Source organism: Camelina sativa, chromosome 20 (assembly GCF_000633955.1).
Source record: "Camelina sativa cultivar DH55 chromosome 20, Cs, whole genome shotgun sequence".
NCBI lineage: Eukaryota > Viridiplantae > Streptophyta > Magnoliopsida > Brassicales > Brassicaceae > Camelina > Camelina sativa.
Window position 1 is genome coordinate 1963365 of NC_025704.1, and position 26389 is coordinate 1989753.

Here is a 26389-nt window from a genome sequence, read left to right on the forward strand (position 1 = left end):
AGACAAAACAATAGTATAAGGGTTACTAACATAAAATTCCGAAACTTCAGGGGCTTTAATGTATTTAACCAATAATTGGTGACTTTTATCATCTTATATATCGCCACGTGGCATAAATACTCTCAAGGAGCTTTTACTTTGCCTCTCTCTCTCTCTCTCTCTCTTTGAGCTTTGTCTGACTCTGTAATGGCTACTTGGAGTGGTTTCAATGTCTCTTCTTCTCCTTCGCTTAGGCTTCGCTCTCACTCCGTCGCAAACGCCACCCAGCTTCCGTTTCTCTCTCCCCTTTGCCGACGTCGGTTACTGGCAGATCGCTTCGGTCTCGCAACCATCGTTGTTTCGCGCCAAGACCTCTCAGTTTCTCCGCCGCGTGCGGCGGCGATGGAAGCTCGCATCTCAGGGAAAAGAGAACCTATGGTGCCTCCATATAACGTTTTGATCACTGGCTCAACGAAAGGTTTCATCTTTCCTTCTCAATTTACTCGGCTGTGGTTCATCTTCACGAATTCGTTTAATTCACAAGGGGGAAAAAAACATATCTTTTGAGTTCGCGGAACTGTAATCATATCATTGTGAGTTGTGATTAGTTGTAATGTTGTTCAGGTATAGGATATGCATTAGCTAGAGAGTTTTTGAAAGCTGGAGACAATGTTGTGATTTGCTCTAGATCAGGTGAGACACTAAGAACCACAGTGCAATCAAAAAAGTATATTCTTTTGTTGTTGTTGTTATGATTGTTCCTATCCCTGCAGCTGAACGAGTTGAGTCTGCTCTTCAGAGTCTTAAGGACGAATTTGGGGAGCATGTGTGGGTACCGCCTTCTTTTACTGTTCCTGTTCCTTTTGCTCGTTCTTTTAAAGCTTTTGTTTAGTGATAATATTATCATGAAATGTAATTCTTAGACTATTTCTCTTAGTAGGGAACTAAGTGTGATGTTAGGGAAGGGAAGGACGTGAGGGAACTAGTAGCTTATTGTCAACAGAATCTGAAATACATTGACATTTGGGTACTTATTCTCGTTCTCATCACATATTCAGAAGTAGACATACAATCATTTAAGAGTGTTGTACACATATATGTGTATGCGTCATTGTCTTAATACTGTCATGTGATGATGATGCAGATAAATAATGCGGGATCTAATGCCTACAGCTTTAAACCTTTGGCAGAGGCCTCAGATGAGGATCTTATGTAATCCCTCTGTTATAAGCTTGATCACTTTCTCTATTTGGTTGGTTTCTCAATTAACTATTCTAAATTCTTTATGCAGCGAGGTTGTGAAGACCAACACCCTTGGTCTGATGTTATGTTGCCGAGAGGTAGTGGTTAGACTTTAAAGAGATATATTCAGCGTACTAGTATTATCAGTGGATTGACTGACGTTTGTTCGGTGATTAATAGGCAATGAATATGATGTTGACACAATCTCGAGGTGGTCATATCTTCAATATTGATGGAGCTGGTTCAGATGGGAAACCAACACCCAGGTTTCCTAGTTTCATCCACCATACTTGGGAATTCATTGGAGTTTCTTAGGCTCTCTTGTATGTAATATCTAATGTACATATTTTTTTTCTTTGACTAAAACGTTTGACAGGTTTGCTGCATATGGCGCAACTAAACGAAGTGTTGTTCACTTGACAAAGTCATTACAGGTATGCCAAAGTAAAGATACTGTGTGTTGAATTCATCTGTTTATTTTTTCACTTCTCGTTATATGACTTCTCTAGTTGTTTCCGTCTTTTATAGGCAGAGTTGCAGATGCAAGATATTAAAAATGTGGTGGTGCACAATCTGTCGGTATGTATTCAAAATATAATGTGGTCATGTTTTAATTGAAGATCTAAGCATGGTCATAGTTTTAATGTGTTTCGCTGTGTTATTGTTACAGCCTGGAATGGTCACAACTGATCTACTCATGTCAGGAGCAACAACAAAACAAGTTAGGTGACTTTTACAGAAAAAAACAATATTTGGATTCAGTTCCAATACATATATTTCTAATTTTTCTCCATTGGCAGGCCAAGTTCTTCATTAATGTGTTGGCAGAGCCAGCCGAAGTGGTAAGAAACCAAAAACACTATTTTTTGTTTAGAGCATAATTTCTATAAACTTTAGTCGCATGATTCATGATTTTTGTGAGGATTACACATGCTTTTTGCAGGTGGCTGAGTACCTTGTCCCGAACATAAGGGCAATACCGGCTAGCGGATCGATGAAGCCGACTTACATTCGTTTCCTAACCGGAATCAAAGCCTACACCAAAATATTCTCATTTAAGACCGATAGAAGTAGTCGCATATATAAAAGTAGATCAAATGATGTCTGCAAATACTTACTTAAACCATTTTGTTTTTTCCTTGTCAACTTTGGGGATTTGTTTCAGAGAGTTGCATTGGGAGCAAGGAAGAACAGGTATGTGACTGAAGACTAGGTATCAAACTAAGAATAAGAATTGTATTGGTTTCCCTGTTTCTTGAATCATGGTTAACTGTTGATACTTACTGACCTCTACACTTTGTTAATTACACTTCAAAAAATGCAAAGTGTTGTGTAAATTTGTTTTAAAGTTAATTTGCAAATAAGCTACAGATTCTTAGTTAATGATTAACAATTGAAACATGGATATCATGGCGTGCATCACCGCTCGTTTACAGCTTACAAGTCAAGTATGAACCTCTCATGGAAAAATAACGCAAATGCTACATGGTACGCCGCGAATAAAGGACTGTACTTGTAGTCTAACCGTGTATTCGAGACTCAAAAACATGTCAGTCCATATATTTTTCACATTAGGTCGTATATTTTGAATTAATAAAGAAATCTATGTTTCAGGATAAGAATAAAAGTACACTAGGGGGTGTATTCAACTTGACATTTGAAATGATTTATGTAAAATCTACCTTAAAATCCTGGGTTATTCAAAACAGTTTTTAGATTTGGATTTTAATAACTTTTTGGGATTCTGGAGGATTTGAGAAAATTTCTTTAGTTAAAAATACAGAAATCCAAATCTCATAGTTTTAGGTAGGATTTGAAAGAATTTTACAACAAATCATATCAACCTCCCTAAAATCATCAAAATTATTTAAAATCTCATGAAAACTAAAATCACTTGGAATATTAGATTGAATACATCCCCTATTAATTTCCTACATCACAAATCAAAACAAAGATAACTTCAATATAAAAGGAATAATATCTTAAACAAATTCACAAATCAAAACAAAGATTTATATTCTGTCTATTACGATTTGATTCCACAAATTAACATTAGCACAATAGAAATTTGGGATCAACAATGTATGAAATTTGATTATGATATTTTCCATATATCGTGTAAACTTTCCTTCGTTTGGCACAAATTAATAATCGAAAAAACTAAAGAAAATGTGAGTATATATATACTCCTCCACATACAATATAGAATAAGACACGAATCCAAAGAGATTCAAATCTATATATCTCCTAAAATTATTTACAAGAAAAATGAACCGTCTCCTCTTCATACTCTCGATTCTTATAGGCCTATGCATTGGCTTAAGCAACATGTTGGTGTCAGGAAAAGACATAGTCGTGGTAAGCAATCAACTAAAACACAACAAATTCCTCAAAGTTCATTGTCGCTCAAAAAACGACAATCTTGGAGTACATTATCTTTTTATCGGCGAGTCCTACAATTTCACTTTTCATGATAACTTATGGGGATCGACTCTTTTCTGGTGTGACCTGTATCAAGGTCCTCATTTTAAGCACCATCAGGCTATTTTGGCGTATGAGTATTTGAGGAAGGAATATGATATCACCTCGAATAAGTGGCTAGCTAGAGAAAATGGAATTTATCTTTCTCATGATGGAAAGGATGAGGTCTTCAAATATGAATGGGATGGTCCTTAATAAGTTTTAAGGGTGTTGTATTCCTTTGTTCATCTTTGTACTTATGATAAAATTGAATAAAAAGATGAAGTAATTTTCTATTAATAAAACAATCGTCTCATTGATTTGGGTCTATTTGATATGATGAGTAGTTATCAGTGTTCTAAAACGCGCTATGCGCTTGCTACGCGGTGGACAAACGCCTAGCGCCTAACCGTATATACGGGTGCCTAAGCGGAATCTAGGCGGATTATATATTTTAGATATATAAATATATATTTACATAAAAATAATATTTACATATATATATAGGATGAAAACTTATACACTTTAATTTCAGAAAAACATAAAACAAAACTCTTATCTATCAAAATAGTTTAGAATCTATAATAATCTCACAATTTAAACAAAAAAAAACATAATCCATTCAAAAATTTGTAAAATTGACAAAATGTAAGTTTATAATTACTTTGGAAGCAAATTAAATTTCATAAGTTTAGACTTTAGAGGCTAATTATAATATTTATTTGAAATAAAAACAATATTTTAAAAAATATTTAATTACAGTACTTTTTATCATTTTAGTCAACATACCGCCTAGAATCCGTACAGGCGTCCGCGTAGACCGCATAATATCCGCCTAAATGCTATTAGGCGTCCGAATTATTTAAAACCGCATAAATTACCGCATAGCTAAAATTCGAGACGCTCGATCACCGCATAGCGTATAACCGCCGCCTAGGCACCCACGTAGGCCGCATTTTAGAACACTGGTAGTTATATAAAGTATCTGAAATATTTAAGAAAAATTTAGGGACTAAAAACAATTTCCTTGATTTTCAATGTTGAATAAACCGGACAAGCGTTTAAAATCAATTTACGGTTCAACTTAGTGAAATCAGTTAAACCGACTAGTTTGCAAATTGTGCAACTTGCTCTCTCTGTCTCTCTGTCGTGTTTGAGAAGACGAAAGACTCGTCGGAGAGAGAGAAAGATCGGAGGATGAGTGCCGAAGATTTCCAAAAGAAGGTTTCCATCTCCGGAGAAATCGAAATCGATATGAAATGTGGCGGTTCGGCCGGCGAGTCTAGTAGTTCCACGGTGGGCTCTAGCATGGCTGCCTCTCAAACCCTGGTTCTGCTTCGGAATCTGCTGGAGATTCAGCAGCGTCGAGCTCAGGCTTACGCTAAGCTCAAAAGGTTCGTATTGGTTATTTGAAATCTCTCTTATGCTATTAGTAATTTTTCCGTTGCGGTATTTGTTAAAAGTTCCATCTCCTTTTGATCCCTCCTCCTGGGTTTGTCGAATTGAGTCTAATAGTGTAAGGAATAAGAAAAAATTATGTTTTTTTTTCTTTCTTTGGCATATGTAAACACTGATTCATCTTCCATCAATGTATCTCTGTGTACTATTCGTTTATCAGTGGATTCTCAGAGTATGTGGAGTCTGGTGCTGAAGCACTTTATCAGAAGCTGTGCAGTGAGATTACAGCTGAGTTCAGTGAATGTTCCAAACAAGTATGGATCTTGTCTCTTGAGTGCTTTTTTATTTATCTTCAGAAGAGTTGTAAAACAAACATTGTATGTTAAAAGATTGAGCCTTTGATGATGACAATACTACAATGATGCAGGTGCGAGAAATGGAATCTCTGTTTCTGAAACCAGAATTTGGAAGAGCTGATCTTGCTCAACTGCTCCTCGACATTCAAAGTCAAGAGAAGCAGAAATTGCATCTGGTTTCCATCTCATTTTACTCATCAAAATCTGGATTATCTCATATGGTTTGAACAAAGTTACAATTTGCTGAACAAAGCTTCCTTTTTTTTTCTTTTCGCAGACCGTTACAATACAGGTACTGAAGAAGGCAGGGAGACCATCAGAACGAATGCTAACACATGAGAACTGCAAGTTCAAGAAGCCGATGCAGCATGAGTGTGTGCATCTTCATGAGATTACTGAAGCTGAAGGAACAGAGGAAGCAGAAGCTGATGCAGAGTTTGATAACGCTTTGAAAGAAGCCATTAGAGGGGTGCAAGACGCTTTGACTAGCATCAATGAGTATTTAGAAAACATTCGGTACGAGATTGAAGCCCTTGAAGCTAAGTAGTTCCAAATCCATCACTTCTTTACCTTTCTTCATAAAACTTGCAGTGTTAAGGCTTTGCTTATTAGCTTAAGATATAAGATATTTAGAAACTGTGAAAGATGTGAAAATGGAATTTGTTTTCCTCAACTTTATATGTTTTGGTAACCAGACAATATGTGGGCTTTTTTGTTCATACTAATCTCAATCTATTTACGACCGAGTTGATTATTCTCAGTCTGCATCAGACCAAGTTTTTTCAATTTCTTGTACACACTTCGTTACAAAATCAGACCGAACTATTTTCAGTTCTGGTTTGCTGCATGAATTTCACACACCTGAACAGAATACGAAAACCAAATTACACACAGCTTTCCCCACAAAAAATGAATGAGTTATTCGCATTTTTGGGTCAAAATCCATAAAATGTGTTTGTATATTTTTGTATGTGTTATTACAAATAGTCTACAGCAAAAACTTGTCATACTGACAAGATACTGGTCGCTTTAACCCATTCACCATACGTCCCAAAGTCCTTGACTCTGCCAAATGAAAAGAACGCAAGTACGAAGGTTCATTAGTTTATCAAAGACCAACACAACAGAATATAGATCATGGGTGTTCTGTAAATTACATATGTAGATTGGTGAGATCGATCTCTGGAAACAGGTTGAAATAGAATCGAAGCCCGTCTGGGCTCATGTCTCTACACAGCAAACCTGTTCAAAAAAAATGGAACGTAAGCATCATGTTTCTCTACGAGCAGGCTTTGATTGGGGTTGGATTTGGTACCTTTGGTCTCTGCAGTAAGTAGATGTTCCTTAGCCATGGCTGGGGCGATCTTCAGTGTCAAAGCTGCATCACTAGCAGTGACTCCGGCTCTCAAAGTTTCAGTTTTGGTCACAAGCATTCTGATTCTACTCATAACCTGAATGGCCAGAAAAAAAATATGTCATCAGGTGGGTGGGTGGATGGATGGAAACGAATGTAAAAAGCACACTGAGAGGGATATGACACATCTAAAGCAAGAAAAATGACAACTTCCTGAAGAGGAATCAAAGCAGTAATAATGGAATAGAGAATCTTAAATATATGAGATTTAAGAATACCTCCTCATCACTATGGGACTTGTTTTGGATCACCATCACACCGCTATCAAACTTCCGCAGCATTACTGGACTACCAATCAAAATACATGACAGATCAATATTTCTGCATGATGGCTTCTTATAATGTCAAGTGCAGAAACTCGAACATGGAAAAGGAATCTAGGAGAAAATATTTGAAATATACATACACATCAAATTTCTCCCAGAGGGTACAAGCTTTCCACAAATCGTCTGGAGAGATCAACTCTGTTCAAAGAAAGATTATCGATTTAACAGTCTGAAGGGAACAAACAGAAATAAGTACTCGGAATCAAAATGTCATAGTATATGAAGCTCCAACCTGTCCCACGAGCACGATTGAAGTGGTAATACATATCAGTAAGGCTGATCATTCCCCCAGCTTGTTCTAATGGGATTCTGACAAAATCTGCCAGCTGCAGGTATGTAAATAAAGATTTCAACCTCACATTCCAACACATTTTCCAGGGGGATAATATTACAAGCGAAACAGTTGAAGGTTTTAAGAAAAAATTAACAAACGTAATCATATTCCTAACAAATCCCTTCATATCGATATCCTATCAAGCTGCCATGGAATGGAAAACATATCTTTCGAAGTTATCATGAAAAACTAATCTCTGTTACAAAATAAATTGAACAAGAACCTGGCGGGACAATTCTTGATGGTACAAGGCGCCAGCAGATTCCTTTGTAACTGGAGAGATAATACCAACGCTCAACATCCACTGTTGCATCTCTTCTTTGGAACCCATTTCTTCATCATCAGTTGAACTGTTCTGACTACTAGGCGCAGATAAGAGCTTTTGACGCATTTTTTCTGCCAGACTCACCATCTCTTTAGCCTTACTCTGTAAACCCAAACAAAAAGTACTATACTTCAGACGCAATTTGACTTGAATATAAAACCAATAATCAAATCAGAATCCTTTCCCTTCTACAAACAGTTGCAGATAAAACTCTTCAAGATCACACATTACAAAGAACAAATTAAAACATTTGGAAAAAGGGCAAATACCATAAGAGCATTCAAATCCTGAAAAGCATCTTGCAAGCTTTTATCAGTGCTCTCCCACTGTTCTTGCTCTTTCCTCAAAATCCCAGCCAATCCAACCATCCTCACTGTTCCATCGTTTCCATATAAACCTTGAGCAACCGTTCCAGATCCTCCTGAACGAGAAGTCTCACTCTCGCTCTTATCCTCCTCTTCCCACGCCCTGCCTCTCCAACATTCCCAAAATTTCGTCAAAAAGCCATCGAAATCACCTTTCCCCCTAAAGACAATAGTCACCACAATCGAACCCGGATCCGTTTGAAACCGGATTCTCGGCGAATGGAACATAGACTTTATCGATTTCTTATGAGAGAAGATGTGAGTAACGGCGGCGAGAGGAATCGAAGAAGGAACAGCTACGTTTGATTGAGATGGAATCCATATGAGACGATGAGTGGTTAAGATAAGGTTACCGGATTTTAAAGCGGTGAATCGCGGCGGATCATCTTCGGAATCGAAATCGACGGAGGAGAGGAGGAAACACTCGACTTCATTGAGTCGAAGCACTGGTCTACCACTCGTGGTAACCTCTGCGTTCACAAACACACCACCGACTCCGATGCTGCTTCCACTAGCCATGGAGAAGCAGAAGCAGATTGATCATATACAGCTTCTTTGTTTTAGCTACGTTACTCCGTCCGCTGTTCAACCAATAGATCGGTTGACCAATCGGAGCTTGATTCAAATTTTCAATTAACCCGATGAATTTCCCCAGCGACGAGATAAAACTCCAGTTGAAAGTTGAATTAAATATATATAAAAAGATGAATTAATTTTATCGTTTCATTAATTTGGGTCAACTTGATATGATGAGTAGTTATATGAAGTATCTAAAATATTTAAGAAAATTTAGGGACTAAAAACAAATATATAGATATTTTTTAAGAACAAACGGTCGAAGAAGAACAATCTGAAACTATCATCACTCAGTCAAAGAAGAATAATGACATTAACACTGATGCCAACAAGTTCCGTTCATCGTCTCAACTCCACCTCCGTCGCGACTCCTCAGATCTTCGCCTCTGATTTTAATCTTCGAAGTTCAAAGTTCCTTCAGATTTTTCATATTAGGGATCTTGTCAAAAGCCAGTTAGCTGTTGTTTGCTTTGATGGTTAGAGTTTTCTATACCAGTTAACATAGACTTGATCGATTTCTTATGAGAAAGGATGTGAGTAACGGCGACGAGAGGAATCGAAGAAGGAACAGCTCCGTTTGATTGAGAAGGGATCCATATGAGACGATGAGTTGTAAGGGATAAGTACCCAAAACACTTTGTGATAGTTTCAGACTAACGCCATCACAGAAGATGCAGTTTCAACAATCGGATGCATAATATTATATAAAGATTGAATGTGCTAATTAATTTGTATTTTAAACAAACTTGTATGAAACTGATGGCGTTAGGCGTTAGGTGAGTAATTAATATATAGAATATTGTTTAATCATTCATACATACATCATATATACAACTCGGTGTCAATCATGTTATAGTATGACATTGCCACGACGATGTGTGTAGAGTGTTAATACATATTAAAAGTTTAAAACCAATACTCGATCGGCAATGACCAAATTGCAATTCTTTACTAGAATTTTTTTCTGTTTTGTAATAACATTGAAAGACTAAAAGTAGCTTAAAGTTTTTAAGTACTGTATGAACTATTATTAAGTATTAAAGGTAATATAATCAAGGGCATGGAAATCGTGTTCTTCGAATTATTATTTACATCAGTGTACGTGGTTGGCCATGTGATCTGTGAGCCGCTTGAGCTTGACTTGTTTGTCTAATTTGCTAGTATTTGTTTATTAAACACAACTAAACTGAGTATGGCATATTAAAATCATATCATCATCAGTTATTAATGACAGTAATACAAGGTTTCTACTTTACACACTAGCTGTTTATAAAACTACATATATATAAGTATATAACGTTAAACTTCGAACTTAAAAATACTAAGCTACTATTCTATTTATATTAGCGCGACCAATATATATCTATGAATTTATCTCTATCTATATTTTGAACGCGTTCATGTTCATATAGATTTAAGTTAGTTGTATTATAATTGTGTAAAATAATGCTAATAATATAGTACTATATTATTAGCATTACGTAGAAGTAAAGATCTACGTCGGTTTAATTACCAGTTTGAATTGATGACGAAGTAGTTTGCGTAGTTGTTAGACTATTTATTTAGCTGTTTAAAACATACACATATCGATACACTAAATTGTCAATATACATGGTATATATAATACACTATACGTCTCTACATCGTATCTTTTACAACAAACGTATAATTATCTTATCCTAGCTAGACCATTTTATGCATGGTTTATCCGTTATTTAATATAGTTTGTTTTTGTTGACATCTATTAATGAATTAGTTTCTATATTTATATGTTATCATTTTGTTTGGATCATTCAGATTATCGGATACTTTTCGTCTTCATATTAATCCACATTTCATAGCATCGACATCGACATCGACGTCAAACTTCAAAATTGGACAGTGAAGTATATATATATATAGATGACGCGAGATATTAACCAAAATATAAAAACTTTATAATAAGAAACTTACTAAGAAAATAAAAGAGTCAAGTCTTTATAATAAGAAATTTACTAAGAAAAGATATACTATATATACTTTAGATGCTCAAATTAATATATAGTTTTTCTAGCTTTTTTCTCTAATCACTTTGATCCACTGTAAAAAAAATATATATATATTATCAAAAAAATAATCACTTATATTTACAAAGTAGAAATTTTTGTTGTTTTCTTTTATTAGCATGTTTTTTTTTGCTGATTTAGATAATTGCGGGGATACAAGAAATATATTTTCGATTAATCAGTGAAAACAAAAATAAAAATCACATCTTAAATTTGATAAGATATACAAAAAGTAAAAAATAAAAATAGAATATGGCGGCTTTTATAAAAAGTAGTTCTAGAAGAGAAAGAATAATCAAGTGCTTGCTACTCTCTGGACCAACACGACATGACTTTTCCCTTCTCACTTTCATCTTCTTCCATCTCTCTCTCTCTCTTCTGTTTCTTTTTAGTTATTATTTTTATAAATATTTTTTTTGGTGCCTAAAAATGAAATTAAAATAAATAAAAGTTAAAAAAAAAACAAATTTTCAATAAAAGATTCGTCGACGTCGCCAGCCATTGGCGACTTCCTCCTCTTCTTCATCTTCTTCTTCTTCAAACCTTCCTCCTGTTCATTGTCTTCCAGATCTCTCTCTCTTCTCTTCTATCTCTATCTCTATCTATCAAGTCTTCGTTCTCATTCTTCGTCTTCGTCTTCGTTTACCTTTCAAGAAGAAGAGATACGAAAAAACTCCAATTTAATTACCCTCTCTCTCTCTCTCTCATTCTCTCTCTTCTTGTTTTGTTATTTCTTTATTTGCTTCCTTCTTCTTCTTCCTATTGACGACGTATTGGCTTGCGTCACCTCCTTCATTCCCTTTCTCTTCAATTCCATTTCTTCGTGAGAAGCTTTTTAGCGCGCAAAATTGAAGATTCTTCAAGATCCCACGGATCTGTACACCCCTCCTTAGGTCAATTCAAATCTTCACGGATCATTTTTTGGGTTTTGTGTCTCCGATTTAAGGATCTGGATCTCTCCCCATTTCCAATTTCCTGGTTAGGTCATTTTCCTGGGATTTAAAGGATTCAAGCTGCTTGATTCGAAGAAGCTATGTTTGTTTCTGGATAATAAAAAAAAAGCTCGAATCTTTCTTCTTGGGGAGGTCAATGATTTCTCCATTTGATCCGATCAATTTCTAAATATATAAAAATCTCTGCTTTCAATTGTTAATTCAACAATTCCTGTGAGAGTGGTCCTTTTTGGGGCAAATGGATCCCAGGAAATCAATTGATAAACCGCCTCTTCATCATCACGATCCGATCCTTCAAGGTGTATCTTCAAGGTGGAGCGTTTCTTCTAAAGACAAAGAAGTTACTTTTGGTGGTGATTTGGGATCTAAGCGTATTCGTCATGGTTCAGCTGGTGCTGATTCTGAGATGTTAAGCGTGTCTCAAAAAGAGATCAAAGACGAGGATGCTCGTTTGATTTACATTAACGATCCCGAGAGAACTAACGAGAGGTTTGAGTTCACTGGGAATTCAATCAGGACTGCCAAGTATTCCGTCTTCACCTTCTTGCCCAGGAACTTGTTTGAGCAGTTCCATAGAGTTGCTTACATTTACTTCCTTGTTATAGCTGTGCTCAATCAGCTTCCTCAGCTTGCAGTTTTTGGTAGAGGTGCATCTATCATGCCCCTTGCCTTTGTTCTCTTGGTCTCAGCTATCAAAGATGCTTACGAGGATTTCCGGAGACATAGATCAGATAGAGTTGAGAACAATAGGTTGGCTTTAGTGTTTGAGGATAATCAGTTTCGTGAAAAGAAGTGGAAGCATATTCGTGTTGGGGAAGTTATTAAGGTCCAGTCTAATCAGACTCTTCCTTGTGATATGGTGCTTTTGGCTACGAGTGATCCTACAGGGGTTGTTTATGTGCAGACGACTAATTTGGATGGTGAGTCGAATTTGAAGACAAGGTATGCGAAACAGGAAACGCTTCTCAAAGCTGCTGATATGGAGTCGTTTAATGGGTTGATCAAGTGTGAGAAACCTAATAGGAATATATATGGGTTTCAAGCCAACATGGACATTGATGGTAGAAGGCTCTCCCTTGGACCTTCTAATATTATTCTTCGAGGGTGTGAGCTTAAGAACACTGTTTGGGCATTAGGTGTTGTTGTGTATGCTGGTGGTGAGACGAAAGCTATGCTGAACAACTCCGGAGCTCCGTCAAAGAGGAGTAGGCTTGAGACTCGGATGAATTTAGAGATCATTCTACTCTCTTTGTTTCTGATCGTCTTATGTACAATCGCGGCCGCGACCGCTGCTGTGTGGTTGAGAGAGTACAGGGATGACTTGGACACTATTCTCTTTTATAGGAGAAAGGACTACGCCGAGAGGCCAGGAGGGAAGAACTATAAATACTATGGTTGGGGGTGGGAGATATTCTTCACCTTCTTTATGGCAGTCATTGTGTACCAGATCATGATACCCATTTCTCTCTACATATCGATGGAGCTTGTCCGTATTGGTCAAGCATACTTCATGACCAATGATGATCAGATGTACGACGAGTCCTCAGATTCAAGTTTTCAATGCAGAGCTTTGAACATAAATGAAGATTTAGGGCAGATTAAGTATTTATTCTCTGATAAGACGGGTACTCTCACGGACAACAAGATGGAGTTTCAATGTGCCTGCATAGAAGGTGTAGATTACTCTGCCAGGGAACCTGCTGAGAGCGAGCATGCAGGATACTCCATTGAAGGTAAAGGAAAAGAAGTTTCTTAATAGTTCTTTTGCTGTTAAGAGTAGTATGTTTTTCTGTTTACTGACCTGCCACTTTTGATGATACCTGAACTTTTCATGATACAGTTGATGGGAATATTTTGAAGCCAAAGATGAGGGTGAGAGTTGATCCTGCGCTTCTTCAGTTGACGAAAACTGGCAATGCAACAGAAGAAGCAAAGCGTGCAAATGAGTTTTTCCTCTCACTGGCAGCTTGCAATACAATTGTGCCGATTGTTACCAACACATCTGATCATAATGTAAAGCTGGTGGATTATCAAGGGGAGTCCCCTGATGAACAAGCATTGGTCTATGCGGCAGCTGCTTATGGTTTCTTGCTCATAGAGAGAACCTCTGGTCATATAGTTATTAACGTGCGAGGAGAAATGCAAAGGTAATTTAGAAATGTGATGGCTAATTTGTTTGCCATTAATTTATATTGCCATTGCATCTCATAATAGGTTGTGGCCTATAGTATTTATTTCTTTTTCTCTGCCCAGTGCAGGTTTAATGTCTTGGGATTGCATGAGTTCGATAGTGACCGAAAAAGAATGTCAGTGATATTGGGATGTCCCGACATGTCCGTGAAGCTCTTTGTAAAAGGTGCAGACTCATCCATGTTCAGTGTCATGGATGAATCCTACGGTGGCGTCATAGAAAAGACCAAGAATCAACTTCATGCTTACTCATCTGATGGTTTGAGAACTCTTGTTGTTGGGATGAGAGAGCTGAACGATTCAGAGTTTGAGCAATGGCATTCTTCCTTTGAGGCGGCAAGCACCGCCTTGATTGGTAGGGCTGGATTGCTAAGAAAGGTTGCTGGAAACATCGAGACTAACCTTAGGATAGTAGGAGCCACTGCAATTGAAGACAAATTGCAGCGTGGTGTCCCGGAAGCAATAGAATCTCTCAGGATTGCAGGGATAAAAGTTTGGGTCTTGACTGGTGACAAGCAAGAAACTGCCATATCAATTGGCTTCTCATCGAGGCTTCTGACAAGAAACATGAGGCAAATTGTTATAAATAGCAACTCACTGGATTCATGTCGGAGGAGCTTAGAAGAAGCAAATGCCAGCATTGCAAGTAATGACGAAAGTGATAACGTGGCCTTGATTATTGACGGTACCAGTCTCATATATGTACTCGACAATGATCTTGAAGATGTGGTAAGTGGAACTTTGATGAAAATCTCTTGCTTACTCTGGTTATGACTATCTTTGATGGTAATGTAATTGCTCATTTTTGCAATGCAGCTGTTCCAGGTGTCATGTAAATGCTCCGCGATACTCTGCTGCCGTGTTGCTCCTTTCCAGAAAGCTGGAATCGTTGCACTCGTAAAGAACCGGACTTCCGACATGACTCTTGCCATTGGTGATGGTAATGGCTCCACCCTTCTTTCCAAAAATCAGTCTGCCTGTTCCTGCCTAAATAGCAACCCAGTTCTTCGTTTTTTTTTTCATCTTCTCATATGTCTGGGCTTTTGACAGGTGCCAATGATGTCTCGATGATTCAAATGGCTGATGTTGGGGTAGGGATAAGCGGCCAAGAAGGTCGTCAAGCTGTAATGGCATCTGATTTTGCAATGGGACAGTTCAGATTCTTAGTTCCGCTATTGCTCGTTCATGGACATTGGAATTACCAAAGGATGGGTTACATGATACTATATAATTTCTATAGAAATGCAGTTTTTGTTCTAATTTTATTTTGGTGAGTACCGTCTTCATGTCTTTTGTACTAATCCATCTTAAAACAGTCACCACAGACTAACCCTCAAAAATTTCACGCAGGTACGTATTGTTTACTTGTTACACCTTGACAACCGCCATCACAGAATGGAGCAGTGTCCTGTACTCAGTCATATACACGTCGTTCCCTACAATAATTATCGGTATTCTTGACAAAGACCTCGGAAGGAGGACTCTTCTCGATCATCCTCAGCTCTACGGTGTTGGCCAGAGGGCAGAGGGATATTCCACTACGCTCTTCTGGTATACGATGATGGACACAATCTGGCAAAGTGCGGCCATCTTCTTCATTCCTATGTTTGCGTATTGGGGCAGTACAATTGACACGTCGAGCCTAGGAGACCTGTGGACGATTGCTGCAGTTGTGGTGGTTAATCTTCACTTGGCCATGGATGTAATCAGATGGAACTGGATCGCACACGCCGCCATATGGGGATCCATTGTTGCAGCTTGTATATGTGTCATTGTGATCGATCTTATACCCACACTCCCTGGTTACTGGTAAAGTTCTTTTTCTCTACATATCATTCTGTCAAAGCAAATTCAAAATCAGATTTTCTGGATACTGAAAGTCTCAACTTTTTGTAATGGCTGTGACAGGGCAATTTTCCAAGTTGCCAAGACATGGATGTTCTGGTTCTGCTTGCTTGCCATTGTTGTGACATCATTGCTACCTAGATTCGCCATCAAGTTTCTTGTCGAGTATTACAGACCTTCCGATGTTCGGATTGCTAGGGAGGCTGAAAAGCTTAGAACTTTCAGAGAATCCGAACCCCTGGGAGTTGAAATGAACCAGATACGGGATCCTCCAAGGAGATGATATTGATTGAAGCAACACATTCTCTCAAATCAAAATTCTTTATACCCTTCAGCGAAAGTAAATATAATTTATATATTCCAATTTTTTCCCCCTTGGTTGCTTACTATTTCACGGATAGAGAGTTTGTAGTGTAAGGGAAATTACGTAAAGATCTCTCGGCTGTATTTTTCTCACTTTGTTGTAACATACGCACAAGTTTTCCTTCTGTAAAGAGAACGTCGAAATTTGATTTACATTTCCACTTCAGTTTGTTTTATAAAGTCGATTTTGGTTTCTTTGTTTTTTTCCCTTACAAGAACCGATAAAAGTGAGATAAAACTGATGGACTTGTACCCTTTTATCACATTCATATAATCTTTAATCAAAAAAGGCTAAGAGTTTCCAGAGATTTGTCCTTCAACCGATCTGAACACTAAACTAATAATAAGATTACACGAGAAAAACATAAGGTGCACATTTTCCACAATCCGAGAAATAGATAATGTTTTTGCTGGAGCAGCAGTAAAATTACTTCACAGTTTGCGTCTTATGCTGTTGAAGTGAAGATCAAAGAGACTTAAAACTTTAGTAGCCACCAAAAAGCACTCGATTCCACCGATCAGAACTCTCCACACTCCAGCTGCCAGATAAAGGAATTTAGCGACTTCATATGCTACTTCTTAGATTCAGTAGATAAATACCAAATGGGATAGAGATACAAACCTTTTGCAACCAAAAACATCCGACTCCAGTTGTTCACCATATATCACTATTCTAGCCATCATCATCCAAATGAGCCACGGCAATACTCTGATCCACAAAAGCATTTCCTTTTGCCATATAAAGGATTGCCATTTTGAGTCCCGCTTGGTCTAGATACTCCATAGTCGTAAGTTAACTCAGTCAGTGGAGGGATGTGAGATATGGCAAAGAAGGCCACAAGCACGAAGAGTTGACTGTTATTTTCATAAGTAACTGGCTGCCAGAAAACATTAGGGGAGCAACTGTGATTCATGAATCGGGCAACGTTCCCAATATTCTTAGCACTGATTATCATTGGCAGCGGCATTTCAGATTCTTCAGACATCTCTTCAGAAGCATCTTCATCGGCTAAGACAGGCTCATAGTTCCACTTGAAAGGGTTATAGACACGGGTTGTATCAAAGGTATAATCATCGTCAGCCATAGTTTGCTGCACCTTCGATTTGTCTTTGGCCTCACCTGCATATATACATATAAACGAACCAGCACGAATAGCATCCCATGAGCGCAATCCCCATCCTCTATTCTCTGTCTTGAAAACTTCCAGCCTCACTTTTATTCCCATTTGAGTCACCTTGTTTTTGCAAGTCGAGCATGGGCAAGATGGACTGCATTCATATATCATAGGCTTGCGGCTAATTAGAACTCCATTACCAGTGTAGGGGAAATCACCTCCATTTTTCCTTATGCAGTGGCAGTCCAAGTTCCCTGGCTTGCATGAGTTGGCGCAATCACAGCCAAAAGAAGGCTGTGTTAGCTTAAACGACTCCGAGTAATTCACTGTTTTGGAGTAGGTGAAATAAGCAGGCCCATTATCGGTATCAACTTCATTCATAAGTGAAACAGGTATACCTTCGATCCCACCAGTGATATCGGGAAGAATGAGTCCTTGCCTTGAAGGCACACCAACCTTCCATTTCAGGATTGCAGTCCATGTAGCAAACGCAGGAGGTTGACCAGGAGCTCTCACTAATTTATACTTGAAGGTGTTGTGACCAGATTTTCCTTTCTCTACCCAAGACTCTTTGATCTCATAGAGTCCATCATACATATAGATCTTAGCATTATGAGAAGCCTCTTTCAAGCCCCTTATTACCCTAACTGCACTATTTCTACGCAAGCTCTTCTCCAAGGCAAGATTACCCCTTTCAAGCTTTTGGTCAGATGACTGCTTATCTTTATCAGCATTACCACCCTGACCAGTATATATCAGAACATCAGGATTACCTTCGTCATTATCATAGTATCCAGATGACACAATGCTAGTGGCGATAGGTTCTTCTTCCGTTTCACCCTTAACAACCAAATAGTCAATCCCAGCCATTGATGGAGAATGTAAACCCACCAAACACATCTCAAACCTGAAGAAGAATATATCCCCAATCTCGACACCAGGAACAACACCAGGTCTTTTCTTAGTGTTCGTCCGGACTCCACTGCTCATACAGATAGATCCTGACTTCAAATCAGCCCGTTTGATAATACCGCTAACCGCTTCCTTGGCGTCCTCCAGCTGTGAAAACCTTCTTCTTAATGCATCAAACCGCATAAGAACACTCACCACCAGCTCCCTATTACCATTCTCTCTATCAGAGATGCTAATCCCACTCTCGAAATTCGGATTTGCAATTGCACGTTTCTTAGGGATCTTTCTTTTCACAGTCAACCCCTCAAGCTCATGCTCCGTGTTGCCATTAGACGTATCAGGAGATCTGAAAGATCTCAGAGGAGTAACCATGGAAGGCTCAGATACATTCCGAGGAGGAGGGTGCTGCTGATATACAGGTGGATTCTGAGGCTGCTGTGGATACTGAGCTTGATTAAGATCTGGTGTATGTTGACTCGTTTGAGAAGAAGAAGTAAAGGGATAAAAAGATGAGAAGCCAGGTGGAAATGGTCCAAAAGGAGGTGCACACACAAAGGGCGGAGCTTGATTTCCACTAGGGAACACAGGTCTTAGAGTACGCAATGGTTTGATATCCAACACTCTCGTCTTATCAGTGTAGTTACCACCATTCCCATCCATGGTTTCTAAATCAAAATTTCCTTCAAAATCAGATCTTTCTACTCAAATTACAATAAAACGAAGATCTGGGTAACCTAAAAAGTCCAACTTTTTCTAACCTAACTACAAATCAGAGATCCTCAAAGCCGAATTACACGCATGCACAGAGATCAGATACCCACATCACCGCAGATTCAGAGATTACAATAACAAAAACAACAACCAATTCGTTGACAAAGCAGTAACCCCCAAATAGAAAAAAGCTTAAAACTTTAACAGAGAAACCTGAAAATGCTGCTTTTTGGATAGATTGATCACACACACACACCTCTTCGAGCTGGGTGGCGAAATTAGGGTTTCCTAAAAGAGAGAGACAGAGAATGAGAGGGAAAGAAGGAAATAGCGAAAATTTTATGCCGAAGTTGGGAAATTTGGGTATCTGTGTAACTGTTAGAGAGTCGCTTTGGATTCAGCCGTTGGATCTAAATCACTGAATCGTTTACCGTACAAAAGATCTAGTATGACTTGATAACCTGCGTAACAGGTTTGTTTTGTCTCTGTTTCGATTTCGTCATGTTTTTAGTTTATTCTGTCAGTTTGTGATGTAATGACTTTTTCCCCCGGTTGCCGGTTTAACCCGTGCGTAAGTTGTTGTCGTTTTCCTTTTCTCACTTTGGGAACTTTTTTAGTTTTATTGTTCCACTCCCTAACTCTTGATTTCTCATAATAGTTGCCTAAAACATTTTAATTATGATTATTAGGTCCAGATATGCTTCACGTGAAATATATTTCTCATAATAAATTTCTTAATTTGTTTGACGTGAAATATATTAATGTCATCACAATTTGTTTCCTTTTTCCGTTACGATTAACATAAATCACATACATAAGTGATAAGACCAAAGTCTCAAAATATGTTTTTATTTATTTCAATCTTTATTGATAAAAAAACAACAAACAACAGGTTCTGTATCTTCGTTGTGAAGCGAAAGATCAAAGAACTCAAAAGTCGCAAACTTATAAGTAGCTACACGCATCACAACACACACACAAGACATGAAATGAAAAGAGGAGTTATTAATATGAGACAAAAACATTAACACAATCTTAAGAAAAAGAGATGTGTTAGATCGCGTTATTTGTTTTACTCGATGGCACTAAACTCCTCGATCATATTCTTCTTCTTACCACGGTTGTTCATGATCGCGTGAACCTTGGAGCAGTTACAAGGCATAAACATGCAGCCACGAGTGCCGTTGCCGGTCGCGCTCGAACCGCCGAGCTTGCGTGCGATCACAACCGAGTTAACCACGTCGTCGGTTGGATGGTAGATGGTCAATAGCTGAAAGCCTTTGAGATCAGAAGAGTCAACGATGGGGTATAAGAAAGCTCTAAGAGCATGGGCACTCCTTAGCATAAGGACAGCTCCAGGAGCCATGTGTTTCTCCAAGTGCTCGATGGCTTTGACCTTTGACTCTTTGTCCATCCCAACAAGAGCCGCCAAGAACACTACGTCGTATTCGTCAAGTCCTTCCGTAGCGTTTAGTACGTCCGTTGTGTGGAAGATCATGCGTTTTGAGAGGTCCGGGTCACGAGATACGAGGCTTGAAGCGAGCGTGTTTGCGTGTGAGTCGATGTCGAAGTTGTGGAAGGTCGTGTTTGGAAGGTGAAACTTGGCCAAGACGATGGACGTGAGGGGCATCGGACCAGAACCCACGAAGGCGATCTTGCTGGGGACATGGCTTGAGTGTTGACTCAGGAGATCGAACTCAAGCTTGCCTAGCTTGAGGTAGTTGTTGTAGTAAGGAAAGGTGTGTAAATGGTCAAGTGGGTTTTGGTCTTCTGGTAAAGATCCCAAAATTGTGGAGAAGTGTTGCTCTAAATAACCTTCGGCTTCACCACAAAGCTTGATGAGGTTAGATCTCATGTCTTTGACTTCTTCAGATAAATTTGTGACATCGATGTTTGTATCTGTGGGTAAGCACGTGGACACGAGTTGTCCAAACAAGGTGTCGACATTTTTGGAAGGTTTTAAGCTCTGGAGCTTTGAGATTTGGTCGTATAAGTCGATGATTTGCTTCACAACGAGATTGTTTTGGCAAGCCATGTCGACACTATGAGGTTATTTTTAGGAGAGATGATAATTTCTTAAATAATTTTTTAGACTTTGAGAAAATCTTGTGTTGTGGCTTTAACCCTCGCTAAGGGTCGTTATTTATTGGCACTCGTGGGGACGTGGGGTCAATTCTTGGCTGATATTATTATCTATCAATGATTCTATTCATATACGTTATAATTATTATGTGGTCGATCTTGTTGATAGTATTGAAATAATTTCAAATTAAGATTAGGAAATCGTCTCTATACACATAACTCTATTTAAATTTAATACTTGGTTTAGGCGTATAAGGAAAATAGTAAGACAAGTCACAGAAATGTATATATTATAAAGTTAAAAATGGACTTTTTATCAATTTTAAAATAAGCATGCATCTGCATTACATATAAGTATAACTTATATAATCAGGTGATTAACTGAGTAATTTATCCGTATCTGTCATAATATTTTGGAAAATTAATATATGCGGCACTGACCATTCAAAGCTAAAGGCTTTACCCACATGGCATGCATGACCCACAACTTCAACAACCATATTTGTCAATGTTCATTATAGACATGCAGCATACAAATTTTTTCCAATTATATCGTTTATTATTATTAATTATAAGATCGTGAACGGTACAAACTTCTTGTAATATTGTAGAAGTGTAGAAGTTATGGGTAACGTACGGATAACCCTTCCCGAGCCGTGAACAGTCCCATGTTGCGGCTGAGAAGTAGACACGGTCCTCTGGATATAGGCCTCAAAGACTCTCACGGAACCCTATATCTCTCCCATTCGGACCTCAAAAAACTTGGTGTGCACATTTTTAATGATGTTGGAGCAAGGGATCTCTTGTTCCCGGGTCGGGACTGTACAATATGGTCAACATGGTGAATTTAATCAAGACACGTAACCTTTGGCTCGCTTTAGCCATGGAACTTGAAAACAACAGAAATTAAATTTCACTTTAAATGATCTACTGAAAGGTAAATTATTATAAATAATTAAAAAAATAAAGAATAATTGGAAATTTTAAGTGCTAAGGTTGGAAATCATTTTCTTACTTTGTTATTTTTTCCGCAATTTTGAAATCCTATAAACAAAAGTACAATTCAAAAAGTATATAGTTGACACGTATATCTGTTAGGAAAATATATGCTATTAGGGATTCTACTTCTTGACACGATTTTGATACGATATACTGATTTGGACACCTAGAAGAATTATTCAAAATTCAACACTAGAGTGTAAAAATTGCATAAATTATGTATGAAAATGTATATTAATTGCATTGTCAGTTTGTTGCACCGTATGAACGGAATAAAGATAGGAACTATTTGAGAATTATACGACTTTGTATAATTGTATGTTTGATTTTTAATATTTATAACAATCATTCGTAGTACGAGATAACGTATTGTATAGTTGGTAAAATGGTAATTAAGTAAGGCATGTCTCAGAACATTTGATAAGTCACCACGGAAACGTATCATATTTAAAATATGATATTTACAAGAAATATGATCTAGTTGGATATCATATTATATAACGTTGAATTTAAAACACTCGTCAAATATTTAGATTCCGTTCACTCCCATGGCTAGTTCGTTGGTATAAGCGGGACAATAATGGATGAAATTAGATAACTCAGTCAGGTACTCGGGTTCCACACTTTCAGTATATTTAAACCTCGATTCAGTTAACTAGCATGGTTTATATTCATAATTTCATACCATCAATTCTATAAATATAATTGAATAGAATATACTTGGAATATGTTTTAATGCTGAATCACTTTGAACTAAATATAAACAGGACAAAACTCTAGCTTTTGGAACTGAAATAAATCAATCGATGTTACTGTTACATATACTGATATACATGATTTATTGTATAATTGGTATTAGTGTCTCTTGCTTAAAACGAATGGCCAATTTCACGTCCTTCTCAACGTACGTTGGCTTATATATGATCCTAAAATACGATTTTGTTTTCAGACTTCAAATCAATCGGACTACAGTAAAACTTTTTCATGATCGTGATTGTTTCGTTTGCTTTTGTTTTTCTGTTTAAGTATGATTATTTAGTTTGCAATTGTTTACAGTCTACAGTTGTTTTTGCTTTGCATTTGTTTATTTATTTGCAAGTAAATTCCCCTCCCACTCTTTTCACTCTTTTTCCAACAATTTATACCCTTAAATTTATAGATTTAATTGTAATTTTCATAAATATAAGTATTAATTTAAAATTTATATACATATATGAAGGGAATTTGGTTGACTAAGTAACAAGACAACATCCATCATTTAGTTGTTACTTTAAATTCATATCCAGACAACCATAAATGCTTTGTCTATTTATTGCAATCTCAAGACCCATAAAACAACAAAAGGCCCAAAATAAATGTGAGTGTGTGATAATGTTTTAAACTTATAAATATGCTGTTTATAAAAAGTGGTCAACAGACCAAAGATTTGCATCCACTAATCAAAGCGTCTCTACCAACACGTCAATATATAATCTATATGCTAAAAAGTATATATTATTATCAATACCAAAAAAATATGTTTTCCCCATAATACGAAATTTTTACTTTGCATGCCATTTTATGTAAATTTGAGATAACATTCATAACCTTGTATACTAGTTTAGTATTATACCATGAGTTGATGAAAATAGAAACCAAAACTTTTTATAGGGCTGGTCATTATTGCCTTATAGAGTAATAACGAGATGAATGCATCAAAATTCATGTTGTCATTTCCAAAGTGCATGTTCAAACATTTTAGTTGGGCCTTGTCTGCTGGAGGAAAAAAAAAATCTCCCGTAATAAGACGTTTGGAGATCGATCGTGTAAGAAAAACATTTCCACCAAAAAAATTAGATTGTGCTCTTCACTACTTTCTTTATAAAATTTTTATTTTCTATTTTTTATATTGCGAGAAAATACAATAAGTGGACATGCATATATGATTTGGATCCCACCTACAAATTTATATACAACACAAATTCATCGCGAAGATCTCAACTAAATGTATCATTATGATGGAAGAGTATATGTATGTATTAAATATAATACAAAAGGAGGTGATCAAATATCTATATATTAATATAAAGGGAATCTTACAAACCAAATTGTGGAATCTAAAAATCGAAAAGAAAAAAAAAATTCTAACATAATGTCGAACCAGCAAAGATGAAAGATTCTAAATTTCTAACATAATAGAAAAGACATGAGAAGCACTCGCAATGTTCACAGCATAACAATCAAACAATTCATCTTAGTGCCTCCCACGCAAAAGTATATATTTGTGCCGCGTAAAACCAATTTTATTCCAATTAAATATACAAATCAACGACTCTATATATCTTCTATGCTAAGAGAAAACAAAAGTAATTACTCAAAACATTTTTGATAATTCAAACAATAATCAAATATCAGAGGCCGAATAGGAGAAATTACCAAAATGTCCTCCTACGGCAAACTCGACGAGCATGAGCAAGCCATACTCGAGGCAAGTCGGAGGGCAAGAAAGAGAATAGCCATCATCGCTATATCTGCCATTGTTCTCGTCTGCATTGTCGTCGGAGCCGTCGTGGGAACCGCAGCTCACGGTAACAGCAAGAAACCGGCGACGGAGAGTAACGGACCAATCTCCGCCTCGATCAAAGCCTTGTGCGACGTGACATTGCACAAAGAAAAATGTCTTGAGACCATTGGATCGGCTCCAAACGGGAGCCGATTAAACCCGGAGGAGCTCTTCAAATACGCCGTCAATATTACCGTCACGGAGCTCTCGAACGTTCTCACGGGCTTCTCCAACAGCGAACACATGGATAACGCCACGTCAGCAGCAATGGGAACTTGCGTGGAGGTTCTCGGGCTAGCCGTTGACCAGCTCAACGATACGATGACGTCAATCAAAGACAAAACGAAGAACGTTGACGATCTCAGGACGTGGCTTAGCTCCGTGGGAACGTACCAAGAAACGTGTATGGAAGCATTAGTGGAAGCGAAAAATCCGAGTTCGATAACTTTCGGAGAAACTCATTTGAAAAACTCTACGGAGATGACTAGCAATGCGTTAGCGATCATAACGTGGCTAGGGAAGATCGCTGACACCGTTAACCTGGGACGACGTCGTTTGTTGGCGAGTGGCGAGGCCAAAGTCGTTGCTAATGACTTGCCGATGATGATGGGTCGTGGACTTTTGGAGAGTGGTGATTTGAGGAAGAAAGCTAAGATTGTCGTGGCGAAAGATGGGTCGGGTAAGTATAGAACGATAGGTGAGGCTTTAGCGGAAGTGGAAGAGAAGAATGAGAAGCCTACGATTATATATGTGAAGAAAGGAGTTTATTTGGAGAATGTTAGGGTTGAGAAGAAGAAATGGAACGTTGTGATGGTTGGAGATGGACAGAGTAAGACTATTATCTCTGCTGGACTCAACTTCATCGATGGAACCCCCACGTTCGAAACCGCCACATTTGGTAAGTACATATAATTAAAAGCATGAATTGACATAATGTGTGTGTTTATTTCTTTCTTTCATATGATCATTTATTTATTTATTTGTACTGTATTTATAGCTGTGTTTGGAAAGGGGTTCATGGCTAGGGACATGGCCTTCGTCAACACAGCTGGTCCAGCCAAGCATCAAGCCGTAGCTCTAATGGTAAGCGCAGACTTATCTGTGTTCTACAAGTGCACCATGGACGCTTTCCAAGACACGATGTACGCTCATGCACAACGTCAGTTTTACCGTGATTGTGTCATCTTCGGGACCGTTGATTTTATATTTGGAAACGCTGCGGTTGTATATCAAAATTGCCAGATCTTGCCTCGTCGCCCTATGGAAGGCCAGCAGGTTACGATAACCGCTCAGGGCAGGAAAGATCCGAACCAAAACACAGGGATTTCTATTCACAATTGTACCATCAAGCCTTTGGATAACCTAAAAGATATCAAAACGTTCCTAGGCCGGCCTTGGAAGGACTTCTCTACAACGGTGATCATGAAGTCATTCATGGACGGGTTTATCGATCCTAAAGGGTGGTTACCGTGGGTAGGAGATACCGCACCAGACACGATCTTCTACGCCGAGCACTTAAATTTCGGACCAGGAGCCTCGACCAAGAACCGGGTTACGTGGAGAGGGTTGAAGACTTCTTTAACAAAGAAGGAAGCAAATAAGTTTACGGTGAAACCTTTTATAGACGGCAATAACTGGTTGCCGGCTACTAAAATCCCGTTCAAATCTGATTTTTGATACTTTTTGCTGGAAAAAGACTGGTCTGAAAATTAATGGCTGGTCGTTCTCTGATTTGTTTTCTAACGAACAATACAATATTCCCTTCTAATTTATTTTTCTTGTATTGTCTGTCTTTCAGAGGTTCTGAATTTGTTTCTATTCATATAATTTCGAGGGTTCTTTTCCTATACGAAAACC

General features: G+C 37.9%; 7 protein-coding genes across 8 annotated transcripts; 4 read left to right on the forward strand and 3 right to left on the reverse strand.

Annotated features, from left to right (window-relative positions):
• Nucleotides 127-2569, forward strand: LOC104768686 (chlorophyll(ide) b reductase NOL, chloroplastic). Its single transcript, XM_010492717.2, has 13 exons — nt 127-457; nt 604-672; nt 753-811; nt 920-1006; nt 1124-1191; nt 1271-1319; nt 1402-1487; nt 1598-1655; nt 1750-1800; nt 1892-1942; nt 2022-2063; nt 2165-2275; nt 2387-2569. Exons 1-13 carry the CDS (start codon nt 187-189, stop codon nt 2432-2434), a joined length of 1050 nt encoding a protein of 349 aa, XP_010491019.1. The 5' UTR covers nt 127-186; the 3' UTR covers nt 2435-2569.
• LOC104768688 lies at nt 4787-6154 on the forward strand. The gene is made up of 4 exons (XM_010492718.2): nt 4787-5075; nt 5300-5393; nt 5507-5611; nt 5713-6154. The coding sequence occupies exons 1-4, from the start codon at nt 4879-4881 to the stop codon at nt 5980-5982; spliced, it is 666 nt and encodes a 221-aa protein (XP_010491020.1). The 5' UTR covers nt 4787-4878; the 3' UTR covers nt 5983-6154.
• LOC104768689 (vacuolar protein sorting-associated protein 36) lies at nt 6305-8882 on the reverse strand. Its single transcript, XM_010492719.2, has 8 exons — nt 8104-8882; nt 7733-7936; nt 7408-7501; nt 7256-7313; nt 7068-7137; nt 6751-6886; nt 6593-6677; nt 6305-6500 (listed from the first exon to the last, which is right to left on the reverse strand). Exons 1-8 carry the CDS (start codon nt 8716-8718, stop codon nt 6440-6442), a joined length of 1323 nt encoding a protein of 440 aa, XP_010491021.1. The 5' UTR covers nt 8719-8882; the 3' UTR covers nt 6305-6439.
• LOC104768690 (phospholipid-transporting ATPase 1-like) lies at nt 11507-16334 on the forward strand. Its single transcript, XM_010492720.1, has 7 exons — nt 11507-13506; nt 13614-13920; nt 14032-14692; nt 14780-14903; nt 15014-15233; nt 15314-15772; nt 15872-16334. The coding sequence occupies exons 1-7, from the start codon at nt 12012-12014 to the stop codon at nt 16089-16091; spliced, it is 3486 nt and encodes a 1161-aa protein (XP_010491022.1). The 5' UTR covers nt 11507-12011; the 3' UTR covers nt 16092-16334.
• On the reverse strand, nt 16414-19334 carry LOC104768691 (histone-lysine N-methyltransferase, H3 lysine-9 specific SUVH1-like). 2 transcript variants are annotated; one of them, XM_010492723.2, is made up of 3 exons: nt 19123-19334; nt 16794-18863; nt 16414-16710 (listed from the first exon to the last, which is right to left on the reverse strand). In XM_010492723.2, exon 2 carries the CDS (start codon nt 18856-18858, stop codon nt 16855-16857), a length of 2004 nt encoding a protein of 667 aa, XP_010491025.1. In that variant the 5' UTR covers nt 18859-18863; nt 19123-19334; the 3' UTR covers nt 16414-16710; nt 16794-16854. The 2 variants fall into 2 exon arrangements, with proteins under 2 accessions (XP_010491025.1, XP_010491024.1); XM_010492722.2 differs by having other exon boundaries at nt 16794-19334.
• LOC104768692 (nicotianamine synthase 1-like) lies at nt 19732-21030 on the reverse strand. The gene has a single exon (XM_010492724.2). The coding sequence runs from the start codon at nt 20942-20944 to the stop codon at nt 19982-19984; it is 963 nt and encodes a 320-aa protein (XP_010491026.1). The 5' UTR covers nt 20945-21030; the 3' UTR covers nt 19732-19981.
• On the forward strand, nt 24329-26385 carry LOC104768693 (probable pectinesterase/pectinesterase inhibitor 46). Its single transcript, XM_010492725.2, has 2 exons — nt 24329-25430; nt 25530-26385. The coding sequence occupies exons 1-2, from the start codon at nt 24410-24412 to the stop codon at nt 26207-26209; spliced, it is 1701 nt and encodes a 566-aa protein (XP_010491027.1). The 5' UTR covers nt 24329-24409; the 3' UTR covers nt 26210-26385.